At 41.3% G+C, this 14750-nt stretch overlaps 1 protein-coding gene across 2 annotated transcripts in view; it reads right to left on the bottom strand.

The window, feature by feature from the left end:
- Nucleotides 1–2: 2 nt before the first annotated feature.
- Nucleotides 3–14750, bottom strand: part of INTS8 (integrator complex subunit 8) — a 29141-nt gene continuing 14393 nt past the window's right edge. The window contains exons 13-28 of one of the 2 annotated variants that reach the window (XM_054984736.1): nucleotides 14328–14503; nucleotides 13425–13558; nucleotides 12961–13071; nucleotides 12059–12260; nucleotides 9909–10030; nucleotides 8691–8875; nucleotides 7207–7240; nucleotides 5664–5720; nucleotides 5521–5582; nucleotides 3653–3771; nucleotides 3143–3246; nucleotides 1190–1240; nucleotides 955–1028; nucleotides 789–853; nucleotides 392–435; nucleotides 3–214 (exon numbers count right to left, since the gene is read on the bottom strand). In XM_054984736.1, the coding sequence (XP_054840711.1) occupies nucleotides 98–214; nucleotides 392–435; nucleotides 789–853; nucleotides 955–1028; nucleotides 1190–1240; nucleotides 3143–3246; nucleotides 3653–3771; nucleotides 5521–5582; nucleotides 5664–5720; nucleotides 7207–7240; nucleotides 8691–8875; nucleotides 9909–10030; nucleotides 12059–12260; nucleotides 12961–13071; nucleotides 13425–13558; nucleotides 14328–14503 (1657 nt within the window). In that variant the 3' untranslated portion in view covers nucleotides 3–97. Of the gene's footprint in view, nucleotides 215–391; nucleotides 446–788; nucleotides 854–954; nucleotides 1029–1189; nucleotides 1241–3142; nucleotides 3247–3652; nucleotides 3772–5520; nucleotides 5583–5663; nucleotides 5721–7206; nucleotides 7241–8690; nucleotides 8876–9908; nucleotides 10031–12058; nucleotides 12261–12960; nucleotides 13072–13424; nucleotides 13559–14327; nucleotides 14504–14750 lie in introns of both variants that reach the window. The other variant, XM_054984737.1, reaches the window with a different exon arrangement.

The raw sequence follows: 14750 nt of genomic DNA, 5'->3' as shown, positions 1-14750 counted from the left end.
TGTATTGTTTATAAATATGTATTGTATGAAAGTCTCACATGTAATAAATTGTTGGAATGTCATAAAAATGACACCCTCTCGGTGGCATAGAAGGTCTCTAGAAGTAAAGTTGTGCCATTGTTTGCAGAAATTTCTTTTTCCGCCTTTGAGCAGCAAGCTGTAATACTTCTTCTGGATTACTGGTGTTCAGCTCGGTCTGGCCGATAGCTTTAATCTAAATAATACACAGCATCAATGAATTCATGTAGGCAACAAACAAGATTCAAATTCACACTTAAAGCATGAACAGTTAAAAGATTTCTAAGATGGTGGGGAGCTAGGCAGATTGCTACAGCATGCTATAGCTATACAGGAGTAGTACTGGCACAGCAGAAACGGAACAGTGACTTACTGCTATTTGTCTCTTGTCTGTTTCTCCTCGCTTATGATGAAGGTCTGCAAGCCTCTTAAGGAAACACAGAACAGTTCAGCAAGAGTTGATAACCTTACTGATAGCACTTCTATAACACTAATTTTCATACTGTGACCTTGACGTATTCCCCTGGCACCTGGGCAAAGATTAAAAAGCCTGTCTGATATCCAGTACAGGATTTGTTATGTTGCAACTGAACACAGTTAACATCAATGGGTCCAATTCAGAGATTCATGTTTTTGGTACAGTATCTGATATTTTTACCAGAAAAAAGCCTTGATATTTTATAAAAACTTATTTGGCAGGAGACTTAATGAAATCACTGAAGTTAATTTCATCAAGTCTACCAAGGATAGCTGTTTTTAGAAGAGGATACATGTCAAATATTCCAAGATTGTAATATCCCAGATGTAGTCATAGTAAGAGTCCATAGCATCATGACTGAAAAAGAATGTAGGGCATAAATTAGTCACATTTCATTTAATTAAAAATAAAAATATTGTGCATAAAGTAATCATAGTATTCATCAAAAAACAGTTTACCTGTTTTGTTCTTGAAGTGCCTTAAATGCAGTTTTATAATCTACTTCACGTAGGAACTGGCATAAAATAGCTACCTATGTAGGATAAAGGAACAGACTTGATAAAATACACTATGTCACAATATCACTTCACTTGAACGTGCTGTTGCAGAAAAATGCAGTGCAACATGCATTGTAAAAAGAGTCTGGCAAATTTTTATGCGGTAGGCTTTCCTTTTTAGATATACAAGTCTTACCTGCGTGTGGCAGTTGAGCAGAGAACAACATTTTATCATCCGTTTTATCACCTAGACAGAAATAAAGACAGCTTAAGCAGCAATTCTATAATGTATCCAGTTACAGAAGATAAGTCATGCAATACTCAGGATACAATTCATATCCCTTTAGAAGTACTGGTATTATTTCAGTACTTTATTATTTCAGGCTTTTACCAGAAAGTAACACAGCAGCCCTTATCTAGCAACTATGAATTTTAATTTATTTATGTCATTTATAGTCCGCCTTTCTCACTGAGACTCAAGGCGGATTACACAGTATGAGGTTAATACAATCAGTATCCAGTACATTTCAATACAATACAATTAACCCTTTGTTCAGTAAGGATTTTGTTTAAGGGCTCCTGGTTTAACTAGAGGTAGACTGCTGGTTTCAGAGTTCCTTTAAAACCAAAAAGCCATTCGAAATAATGTGCCTGCCAACGGATACTAGAAAAGACAACACTGCATAAAAATCTGCATTCTTTGGTTGATAAATGCAAAGCCTCATCTGGCTTGTGTCAAGTTTCCACTGGATTCTGCACATACATAGGTAACCTCCACAGGACTTCAGATTGTGTCATGGATTCTTCCTGCTGGCCCCCAAGGATTCATTTTTTCAGCTAGCAGAAGGCTAAAAGTTGCAGTGGGGACCAACGATTCCTCAAATCAAAAGCATCCAACAAAGGGAAATAGGAATCAAGCTACAGACACTAATAGACAAGACCCCACAGGGTGTTTTTCAGCGGCGGTGTCTCACCCTTGTGAAAACCTGCGCCTGCCTTACTTCCTTTAGGCACCACATCAAAACATCTTTTTACCCAGGCTTTCAACTAAAAAGTTACATCTTTTTAAACTATTTATGTCCGGCTTAAGGAATGTTTTATAAATATTGTTTTAGGCCACTAAATGTTTGCTTTATGTTGTTTTTTTATGCCCTGGCTTGTTTGGCTTGTCTTAATTGTGGACCACGCCTCTGGAAAAACAGCAAATAAATTTTCTAAATAAACTCTATCTCTGCAGAATTTGCCTCAACAGGCACATTTTTCTTAACGTGTTTCTCCCAGAACAGGAGAGGAAAAGACCTAAAATACACTCAAGCAGATGGGTGACTAATTCACCTGTCCCTTGTCTCTTCGCCTCACTGTTCAACTGCCAGTGGGCGCCAATACAATGCAAACCAAATTCAATTTTTTTCCTCTTCAGCCACATGGAGCCTTGCCTGATAATACAGCAAAGCTAAGATCAACTCTGCTACAAAGTACAGCTACAGCTAGCCTCCTTTTATGGGGGACACACCTGAGAAACTGGCAACCGTTAAAGGAGAGAGGTACTTAGGCAGTGGTAGACTACAATTTCTGTGAATATCCCTAATCGTGCGTGGGACACAGCTCCTTAATCTCACTTCCAGTCCACAATTTTGTGCTGTACTCAATTTTTTAAAAGATGGAATTTATATCATGCTCCATCTCAAGGGCTGGTAACAGTATAGGATTTTTACCATATTTTGAGTCTCTAATGCCCTGGATAAAAGCATCTTAAAGCATTTCCAGAAGATGCTGAAGCTTCACAAGAAGATAATTCTGATGCTGAGAGTCAGCCAGCAAGAGCACTTCTCTGTACACGCATATAGCTATGATATGGCAGAAAAATGTTATCTTTATGAGTGAGTCTAGTCACATAAATGGGTGGAGAACCCCTTAGCAACATAATGATGCACTACAATATCATTCAGAGACCCATTCAAGCATACCATGAATTTTACACAGGGTTTCTCACTGGAATAGAAGAGATTCAGAAGTTTGGAATCTCAAACTTCCAACTGATCAATGCCCTAGTATATAAAAAAGACTGCTCCTGAAAGCCCAGTTTTATGTTTGCAAAGTGTAACGTATGCAGTCAATCTGGTTACTGTCACAGAAGAACATGACTTGCCTGATCAGTATATACATCAGGTGGTACCATCTTAGTAAAGAAATCTGAGCAGACAGCTCCTGCCTGAAGATAGTAGTGAAGAGCTGCAGAATATTGATTGGTTGCTACATTGGCAAGAAACAAAAATATTGGTTAAGGCAAAATTTATGCAATAACTATGTCGCATTCGTTTTCTACCCTTCCTCTCTGAAGAAACCTGCTCTGGATAAGAATAATTTAATGAAGAACACCACCCTGATAGTCGGCAAATAAAAAAAATGCATCAACTGAAAAAGACATGGAGAAGGGTACAACAGTACACCATTTTGTATAAAATTTAGATAAAGTGTTTCTAATAAATATGAAAGTTTGCCCACATACAATTCCAGACATTGCAATTACAGTTTAAAAAAAACCACTCCCACCCTACACCCTAGCACATATAACTGTTCTTAAGCTGCACAAAGAGCAGATGTGAAAAGTGCCAGTCACACAGCCACAGAAATGCCAAAAGTGGTTCATTCTACTTACCAAAATAAATGTCCGCCTGAATTATTAACCAGAAATGGTTGTTTGAGTTTATAGTCAGTGCATAACTGACCAGCTCTTTGATAGTAACAGCTACAGCTTCAAAATCCACTGACTGTAAACTAAAAATAGGATTTTTATAATATTAGCCAATAAATAGTATTTAAATATGCGAATTCAAAATCTATTCACAGGCTATAACTGAAGCACCCCTAACCAAGAATTGTGTTCATGGTGACAGGCAAAAAACAAACATGCTGTAACTAGGCTGTGGTACTGACAAGAGTAGTAAGTGCTTTATTTTTGCCTGCCATCATCAACAGAGAGGATAAGATCACAATTTGAAAAGACATTTATTTAGCGGGGGGGGGGGGGGCACTTTCTGTTCACCAGAACATTCTATATCATTAAACCTTCCATTTCTGTATCATTAACCCTATGTGATTTACTAGGATTATGAAAAGCTTTCTCTGACTACTCAAAGACAATATTACACAGGCATGCCAACAAACAGCTCACAAGAAGACATGTAGGGCTTGGTCCAATTTGGAATTCCCCTTTCTGCTCTAAGACTGCATAGAAATAATGATGTTACCAACATTAACTTGGATCACCCCAGGGAGGATGTGGAGTTGCCCTGCAATGTTCCACAAATTTCCCACAATTTGAAGCACATTCTAGTTTGGAAACTATTATAAATATAAGTGGTATCTTTATAAGGGCATCTTCACACCCCATTGTAACAAAGAGAAAGAGGAAGATATATTATTGTCTTCCCTTCATTTAAGACAGCAGTTCATAGTATGTCAGGAAATGCTTAGAAGTATTCAGCTCCATTTTTGTTGCTTTCATTAACACAAAGGAGGCAACAGGACTGGCCCAAAATTTTGGCGGCAGAGCAAGCCCTTCTCCTCCATCAGCAGGCATAGTATTTTTAAGCATGAAGAAAACTAAAAAGTATAAATGTAAGATTGATATGCTCTGTGTTCATGCTTGTTGAGGGAAATAACAGGCAGAAAACATTACCCACTGTTACTATGCATGCATGAAGCAAGGATGGTCACAGCAATTATTCAGGCAAGTCAAAATGGTATCAAAGCCCACACACGCTAGACTTAACAGAAGGACTCCGCATCAGCTCGCAGAATGGCAGCTATGCTAGTTTGATCAGTCAGTCTAGCAACAGGGACACCACCCCCAATATCTAATAGTCAAAGGGTGGCCCCTGTGCTGAAAGGCAAATCTGTTTTAACTTCTTCAAACCTGGAGAACCTCCAGGTTTACAGAACAAGTTGGTAATCTGGGGGTAAAACTGCTAATAAATAAATAAATAGTAATATCTGTGCATTAACACATTTGGCAAAGAAACCAAGAAGGCCAGAGTCTGTGTATCATTTTGGGTTGCCACCGCACAGATATCACAAGATATCTGCAGTGGAGAATAGCAAGAAATGTTGTGCCTTTTCTTTCCTTAATTAGCTCCCACTGTAATCCTAAAATAATTTGCACACATATAGTCAATTGAAGGGAGGGCATGCATCCGCCCTGAGCCTGCTTGCGGGGAGGGCGGAATATAAATACGATAAAATAAAATAAAATAAAAATAAAAATGGTATACAAACACACAGTAGGCAAGCAGGTGATGATGGTGAGAGCGAGAGGATTTCCCATCTCTATGAGCCCCTCACAGGTCTCCTCTCATTTTATTCCTAAATTGCACAGATGTTCCTGAAACACAGCTAGACGTAACAGAAAAGAGAGAGCCTAAAAGCTAGGAACTCAGGATCAAGACAACGTCTGCACAGACCGGAAGAAAAACACATTTCACAATTATTATAGCTGATGCTGAAATGAATGAGTAATTTCCTTACGTTGGAATGGATGATGGCCAAATAGAGAGATGCTCTGCTGTGATATCATTCACAATGTCTTCCTGTAAGAGGAACCACAAGTTATATATGAAATGAGTTGCAGCAAAGCCCAACAGTTATGATAAAGAGGGTGCTGCACTAACCCGAACATTATGAAGCTTGACAAACAACGATAATATTGTCGTCAAAACCAATGGTTCCTACAAGAAAAATGGAAAAATTACATAATTAATGCAGTGGGGGGGGGGGGTTCTCAATCTCCAGAAAAGCCAATTATTCTGAACCTTCAAAAGAATCGATGGTGGTTGTGGGTTTTCCGGGCTGTATTGCCGTGGTCTTGGCATTGTAGTTCCTGACGTTTCAGCCTGAAGATGCCAGCCACAGCGGCTGGCGAAACGTCAGGAACTACAATGCCAAGACCACGGCAATACAGCCCGGAAAACCCACAACCACCATCGTTCTCCGGCCGTGAAAGCCTTCGACAATACATCTTAAAAAGAATCATTAGTCGCTCTCCAGTTTATTACTATTCCTTCTAATAGTAAAAGTGACTGCCATACAATTATGAAGGCAGCACAATAAGGCCACAGTAATACATTTGGGGGACTCTCCAGATATTTTTAAAAAATGACTTGGTAAATTAACTAAAAGGAAACAAAAACAATCAAAAGATAACCTGATAGACTGAGTATTCTCCAGAATCAGTCAAAATGAGGGGAAACCAGACAGACATGAAGTAACTGGCTAGCTCAAATCTCTAAGAGTTTACAGAAGCCCAGAAGAGGGAACCTGGGTGTGTATATGAGGATTTTACTGATCGTTAATTAACTAATAGTGGGCCCACCTGCAGTAAGCCTTGATTTTTGCACACCTAGGAGAACTCCCTAGACATGAAAACAAAATTGGGGGGGGGAGGCATGTACCATTCTGAGCATGGCCACTGCCCTCAAAATGAGAAGGGCAACAGTCTGTTAAAAGGAAATATGAACACTGGTTTCTTTAAGCCACTGAGAGCCTGGATGAGGACTTTCCAACTCTTTATCCCCCCCCCGCCTCACCCCAGCTCCTTGCAGGCCCCATCTTGTGTTCCAATAATCTTCTAAAAGTCATTTACTACCAGTTTCACACACAGATTAAGGCCATTTTCATAAGAGACTCACTTGAATTTTGTACATTTCTCAAGTCCGTACATAAAATGCTGGCTCTTACATAAACTTGATTTCAACATACCTTCCTGCTTATATGGTATTACTGCAGCTGACAAAAACTCATGGTACAACTGTTGGTTCTGAAGGTGCCACAAGGCTGCTCTTGTGATTTTGATGCAACCGTCTAATACGGCTACCCCATTGGAATTTCTAACGCAATCCAAGCTAGGGGGCACAGTAAATGGGGAGGGGAGGGTGGTCTTTATTGTTCTTTGAAAAAAGTGAGCTCATAGTACTTTCCAGTTTGTGGCCAGTGCCTAACGATATCAAGACAAGAGGCAGAATTAAACTATGCATCACTTTCCTTGTGTGAATATATCTGCAGTCATAGCTCCTTCTGGGAGAAAAAAGTGCAGATAAAATAGGCTTTTCTGGAGAAAAAGCAACGTATCCAACAAAAATTATTTTTGTAAGGAAAGAAACAAAACAGGTTTTTTAATACACTAACTTAGTTCAAATGCTTTAGTGCAAGACTCACCCGTAACTTTTTGATAAAAGACAGCAGTTCACTCCTAAATAAGAGAAGACAGTTGTTTAAGGCATTTATTGTTAACTTAGTTAAAGCATTTGTATACCATTCTTTGTCTGGACGCACCTGAGACAACGTACAACACATACATCAGCAGTCAGTCATTTATTACAACTTATGTAATAACTGATGTAATAACTTTTTTTAAATTGCAGATTTGTTTTGTTTTACTGGCTTTTGTTGTAATAATAAATGACTGACATACATCAGCTAATGTTACTAAAGGCAGCAGCAGAAAAGGTACTGAAAGTATTGGTCAAGCTGTGATAAAATGACAGATCTTAGAGCCCTTAAATGTAGTAAAGTATATATGGCTGTTATGCAGATGGGTTACAACTTGCCTTCTGTACAATAGTGCCGTTTATCAATTTATCTCAATGACTTAACTTTTTTTTCCAAGTTACCTTTTCATTCCATTATTCATATGCAGTAACTACCATACTAATTAGAAAAACCAGTTCTGGAGTAGATTAATATTGTAGCTACCGCAAATGCTGGCCCCAGAGACACCCATGTTCATCAGATGCTTTTTTTGGTATATAGGTGTGTGCAATTTGGCTCCAGCAAAACCAGTGGATTTATGCAATTTTGGCATAATTCAGCTTTGCAGGTTCCCCAGGTCAAACCCCGGATCCGATCCAGGGGCTAAACTCTGTTGAGCTCGATTATCTGGCTGCAATAGGGAGCCATCAGCAGCCAGCAACGAGCAAGAGGGCAGCAGCAGCGAGAAGGCAGGCAGTGGCATGAATGGAGCAGGAGCTAAGCTCCATGCCACTGCAGGAGAACAGTGCAAGGCTGGCGGGGAGGGGGAAGAGGTGACAGGCAAAGTGGATTCCCAGCCCATTCTGTCCCCCTCCCCCGAGCTCCAAAAGAGCCTTTTCAAGCCACCACTGCTGGCCGCCTTTTAAACTCCTCAGCTCGGTAAACCTCACTCCCTCTTGCTTCAGTAAAAGAGATTCTCAATGGGATTCTCTGGCTCAACACTGGGATTCTCTGACATAAGCTTGCAAGGATCTATGGCAAACAAGAGAATCCTAAGCAGAGGGGGAGACTGACTGTGGAGTTTAAAAGCCTTGGAAATGTTTTCTCCGTAGGAAACAATGGAGAGTTGCTGGGGCAGCTTGTTCAGGGGCCCAGAGAACGGGATCCCAGGGTGCAATGCTTCTGAAATTTGCGGGGGAGGTCTTCAGGAGACAGTCAGGAATAGGTTTCCTGCAAATTCGGGATAGTTCGCTTCAAACCTGCCCCCCAGTCCCCCAGACAGTTTTCCCCATAGGGAACAATGGCCAGTTAAATCTGGGATTCTCTAACCTGGATCAGAGAATCTGACACACACATACACACACCCCAACCTCAGATCGGAATTACCTGGATTTGTTTTTAGTGCGCACTCCTAATATTCTATAAACACACTATAGAAAAGAAAGCCTTACCTGTACATAATGCCCAAGGTTGATTCTCTCTGCTTTATTAAGCTCACCCTGCCTTCATTCCCTCGTTTGTGCTGGCTGGATACACTGCAGATCTGTACAACCACTTCCCAGAGGTCTTTAGCTGCTCGTCTACTTTCTTTTGGCCCAGGAAGATCTTTACATGTGGCAGCCAAAAGCTGTCCTAACTAAGCAAAGCACAGAACAAGGAATGGGGAAGGAATCTTCAAAGGTAAAAATCTTCAAAGGTAAAATGCTTCTTTCTTCAACCAGGTCCTCATGGCTAGAATCAGGAAAGAAAACGCAGCAGCAGAATCTCTCGCTAAGAGTCCAGAAATCTACTTCAGGGTGACTCGTAGGGCTTACTTGCATCCAGGGGTTTTTTAAACTAACTTTTGGAAACAGTAACAGACCCCTTGATCCAAGGACAGAACTTTCTTCCCTGGAAGGGAATCTTTAGTCTAACATCACAATTACATCCAGCTTGTTTCATAAACTTAAGGCAATGCTGTCATATGCCCACTTTATGTACCACTCCCAAACATAAAAGATCAAAGCTGTGTCCAGCCATGAAAGGGATTCCGCTCCCCCTCACCGTCAGAACAATTCTTAGACATTGTGCAGTTTACCATAGACACATGGCCCACACCTAAGTAAAGTTCTCTTTATTCCTCATTTACTTTGCAACACTTAAAATAGACACTTAGTAGAGACTGACAATGAGAAGATGCCTCAAAAGGCAGCAGCTGCTGTGACAGTTAACAAAAGACTGACAGGTAAGCATGGCTCTGCTCGCTCTGGGCATGTGCAGTCAGCAACTGTAGCGGGTGGGGAATTCAAGTTCAAAGTTTTATAGCTTCTATAGATTCGAGGTAGACTCTGTGCATGCTTGATGTCCCAAAAGTGTGATTTAGAAAAACTACGAAAATGGGCCATAGTTTCAAGCAGTTTAATGTGCCGCGCAAGCAGCGTCAGCTTTTCAAACAGGTTCCAAACCTCCTCTGAGTGCACGTACTATGCAATTCCTCTGAATTATGGCCCATCTGACCATCAAATGCCGTAACACAAAGCAGCTGCAAAAATGTTAGAGAAGTTTTTATTAATAAATGCAAATGCTTGGGCAGGGGTGGTGGAAATGATGGGGAGAAAATGAGTCAGATAATATTGTAGGATGCAACATCAAAATATCTTGCACATTTATTACAAAAAAACGTGCTTTACCTTTACATAAGGATTGGTCTGAATCAGAGGGAGAGGAACTTGCATTGTTAAGTACTCGTTCTCCCGCCAGTTTAACAAAAAGGAAACGCATTCCTCTGCTACAACTTGCCGAAGAGGAATATCTAAAAAATAATTGTTAGAGCAATTGATCAGGTATTTTGACAAATTTCTCTCTACCATTACACATCCCACAACCAGGATCAGGTGGCAGGCATGAATTGCAATAATGTAAGTACTCCACTGGTAAAGTTCAAAGCAGCCTGAAAATCCTGAGACACATCTCTGGGTTGTAGTTAGCACTAACTGACAATACCTCACTTCCCAATTCTGCTTGTAAGGAAAACTGGAAGTACGATTGCATCTCTCTGTAGTGATGCCTCCACTTCACCTTCCATCTTATGAGCGCTAGCGTGCATACTGCTGAAAGTAGCAAGATACTAAAGAGGTGAAGACAGAACTTGCCAAGTCACATCTGTTATGATAACCACCCCGGTCAGAAATATGGTAGGGAATAGGAGTGTATGGTCTGGGTTCGGGAACAGGCAAAATAACCAGATTTATGCCAATCCTGTATAATCTGGCTATGCTGGTTCCCCAGGATGAACCCCAGCTCTGATCCAGGCAACCACACTCTGCCAGGCCAAATTATCTGTCCATAGGCAGCAGCCTGCAAAGCTGAGCGGCTCATAGCAAGCAGGCAGCGGCACAAATGGGGCCAAACTCAATGCTGCGTGAGGTTGGCGGGGTGGGGGAGGAGGTAACAGGCAGCGTGGATTTCCATCCCATTCCACTCCCACCCCCACACCATTAACGCCCTCCCTCCCAAGCTCCAAAAGAGCCCTTTAAGCTGCCGTTGGCTGCCTTTCAAACTCCATGGCTTGACAAGCCTCCCGCTTGCTTGGAATTCTCTAGTTCAACATTGCTGCAGTTTGGTTCTGTTGGGCTTTGTTGGTTAAGCTTGCAAGGAAGTAATGTCAAATAAGAAAATCCCAAGCAAGGGGGCGGGGGGAGGGGAACAGGCTGCAGAATCTAAAAGCCTTGGAAATGTTTCCTCCTAGGAAACAATGGAGAGTTGCTGGGTGCAGCTTGTTCAGGGGCCCATAGAACTGGATCCTGGGGTTCAACCCTCCTGCAATTTGGGTGGTCTTTAGTAGGCAGTCAGGTGTAGGTTCCTGGCAAATTTAGAGGAGTTTGCTTTAAAAAAATGTCCCAACTCCTCAGACATTTTTCCCCAGAGGGAATAATAGCAGGTTAAATTCCGGAATCTCTAACCCAGATCAGAGAATCTGACCCAGATTTCAGGGATACCGGATTTCTTTGGTATCCCTGAAACCTGGATTCAGATCCTTTTTTTTTTTTTTTGGTGCACACCCCTAGAAGGAAAGTTACACCTGGAAATGAGTTTCCCACGGAATGGAAGTGACTGTTGGGGCAATTTCCTACAACTAGCTTTAATCTGGTATTCAAACACCAGACTGAAGAAGGTTTTCAAGACCCAGGACTCTACTCCAAATCTGTTTTTTCCCCTGTACGCCTCTACAAGATAAAGGCTGCGATCCTAAGAACACTTTCCTGGGAGTAAACCCCACTGAATAACATGGGGCTTACTTCTGAGTAGACATGCATAAAATTGGTCTCAAAGCCATTTAACTGGTGCCTTAGGAATCTTAGCAGGTCTAGCAAAAGAAAGAGGGACCTAGGGGGAGAAATGCGGGTTGTCTGGAATGCTCTCTTTGCTGTATTCATTTCTGCTGTCATGAATCAAAATGTGTATGACTATGGGTCTACCCCTAAAAGGAAACGTGGATAGTAATGTTAGTTGGAGTCTATGCATGCATCTGTAACATCTTCAGTTTTAGAGAGGGGATGAGGAAGACAACATGAAAACCCTGTAATTAACCAGGTTCACGCCAGTTACAAACCAGCACCATTTTCTTTGGGACATCTGAAATTAGAGCGACTTAAGGGAGCACATCTGATTAAGTTGAGAAATCACAGAATCTTCCTACAGGATTGCAACAATCTGCCAGTGGAATATAGACAGCTGACAACTAGTGGACACTGAAAACTTAAAGTCTTTATTCCTTTGACTTTTTTAGCAGCTCAGAACAGCACGGTTTTTGACATGTAATTAAACCTAGCACTCTTACCAGGCACCCTCATTTCCAAATACCCTCGAACTCTGCTGATCAAGTCAGATGGAGGGCGTTCCCCCGAAAGCCCTGCTCCTGCTTCATGGGTATAAATGTCCAGAAGGAGCATCTCATTGAGCATGACCTGGCGCAGCTTTGGAGAGAACTCAGTAACAAGTTCCAGGCAAGCAGCAAAAAGCTGTTTGGCATGGACAAAATCCTGTAACGACATACACCACAGGACAAAGTGATAATCATCAGCTAGAGTGAAAAGTACACCTATTCTCCCGGTACAGTTACAAGTACAAATTACAAAAGAATAGCTAGATTAATCTGCTCAAAGAGACTGGCTACTATGGAACCACAAAAGACTAATTCATTTAGACTACAAAAGCTGCTCTTCATATAATGGATTTGCTAGCTTTGTGGCACAACTGGGGTGTTGCCTTTTTCTTTGTCCCTTTCTGACTGCATAAAGACCTGAACTAATGTAATGCACATTTGCTGGGGAAGAGAGCAGGATGAAGGCCAATTCCATATCTCAGCGGCGATCACTGTGCCCCACCATGCTAATCTGCACACACAACACCAGTAGTCCTTAATAGAAGAAAAGAATAGAGTCGGTTAAACAAGGCAGTCGGCAGTGGCAACAGTCAGCCCCAGCCCTTTCTCAGAATGCGCATAAAGCTGATAGCAGCTCTTTGCCAGCTGCACGCCAGACCTCTACGTCTGATGTCACAAGCAGGGGAACAAATGTGAAAACGGCTCTGGCTTCCAACAGATCTCCAGCAAGGGAATTTTTTCTTCTGTGCTACTAAGGAGAGGTAAGCATACTGTTCTACAATAACCTTTTAACAGTAGTGAAAAAACAAGTTTTGCTACAACCTTTTATTAGAAAATAGGGCTATAGGGTTTCTCACCTTTACTGCACTGCAGTGGAGCCCCTTTGCCATCAGGATATAGACCATGTCCCTGGTCAAGTTGTCTTTAATTCCCAGGATAACGTTGCCATAAACATTAGGTACTTCCCACTAATAAAATGAAATATACATGCAATTAGTTGTACTAGGAGAGAAGTAGAGGCGCTTTTCAAACCAACATATAAGGAAATCTCAAAACAGTTTCTCAAAGGCACAACTGTATTCATATTTAAAATTTGCATTCCATTTTTAAATCAGCATCTGAAATCAGATCATAACACTCAAACTCAGAAGAATTTTGCAGTTCAATGAAGGCGCTGATGTGATTTTTAAAAAGAATTTTTTACGTTTTACAATTAGCTAGCAATGCTGATGCTGAGCCCTGGGAGCAGGGATGATTACACACTTAGACAAAACACAGCAGCAGCAATTACTGACTAATATTTTAATAGAGAATAAGGTACCTTGTTAGAAACTGTCCAGAACTGGCGTTCTGATGTCATACCATGCAGCTCAATTAAAATCTGGCGAATTCTCCAGGGATCCACTGACAATATAAGCTGATGTTCCAGCTGACCAATATTCACACTTGCTGAGGCTGGAAGAAAAATGGTCACCTCTGTAACTGAGCAAACTATACCTGGCAGTATCAGAAAAGGTTGATAAATGGGAACCTCCATCGACAGAGGCAACTATCATCTCTGAATTCCAGGGCTAAAGGCAATGTCAGGGAAAGGCCTTGGCCGCTAAGACCTTTTGGTTGGATCTCTAGGGCAAGCGACTGGCTGCTACAGACTAATCCTTGGTCTGATTAGCAGGGCTCTTGTGTTCTAAGGGATAAATCAAAGTTGTTCTCATGTTAGCAGTGTTAAGGAGCTTCTTTATCATAAAAAACTGATGGCACAATGCCAAAGGTGAGGAAGGAGGAGGATGGTCACTACTACAGGGCAGACATGGCGGCCCCCGATTGTCATAGCCCACTGAGCATATTTATGTTCCCAACAGAATTTTGCTGAACGTACAATTCTGTTGCTTCGAAAACACTAACCAACTCTTTATAAGCGGTCACAGGAAAGACTATGTAGCCATACGAAGAAAGTACCATGGGTCTACAAAGAGTCTCCAAGATCCACTAGTTATACCCCACCCCATTCCTGATAATGTCAAAAAAGATGCTTCTGTTATAGTGCCACAGTAGTAGGCTGGATACATGGCTCACTCTCTTTTCCTTCTGCCATCAAAACATGACGTGGAAGCATGGTCCATTAGTCCCTTCACTGCTTCTTCATTCAGTACTTGCATATTACAGGAAGTCTCCCACCATCCCCAATATTTATGAATATTCTGAAAAGTAAGAAACAAATAACCTGGGATATCATAAAATGAAGTTATAAGCTTAGTGCCTAGGTTGACTCGAGGTGACCTTTTCCTCATCTGATCAATGAGCAGCTTTCTTTCATCGTCTTTCAATAGCGCTATGAAAAGCTCATGGGAGGAAATCATGAAGACAAGTTGGAGGTCTTCCAAACCCAAACATAGGTTCCTGCATAAGGTCCCCAAAAGATCATTAAGAGAAGATTAGGGTAAAGCAAAGTTAAAGCAATTTTTTTTTTTGCAGTTCGCATTGAGATATTTAGAGAGGGAAGAAACTTTTACTTAACAAAAAAAAAATCATAACCAAGGGAATGAGTATTGGGATGGGATACTGAACGTAACAGCACTGGCTATAGACATTAGGGGGTCTTAACTACGACTCCCTTTTGAGCCAAACAGACAGAATAGGTTATGAC

This window comes from Eublepharis macularius, chromosome 7 (assembly GCF_028583425.1).
Source record: "Eublepharis macularius isolate TG4126 chromosome 7, MPM_Emac_v1.0, whole genome shotgun sequence".
Classification (NCBI taxonomy): domain Eukaryota; kingdom Metazoa; phylum Chordata; class Lepidosauria; order Squamata; family Eublepharidae; genus Eublepharis; species Eublepharis macularius.
This window is presented reverse-complemented; position numbering and strand designations above follow the sequence as displayed.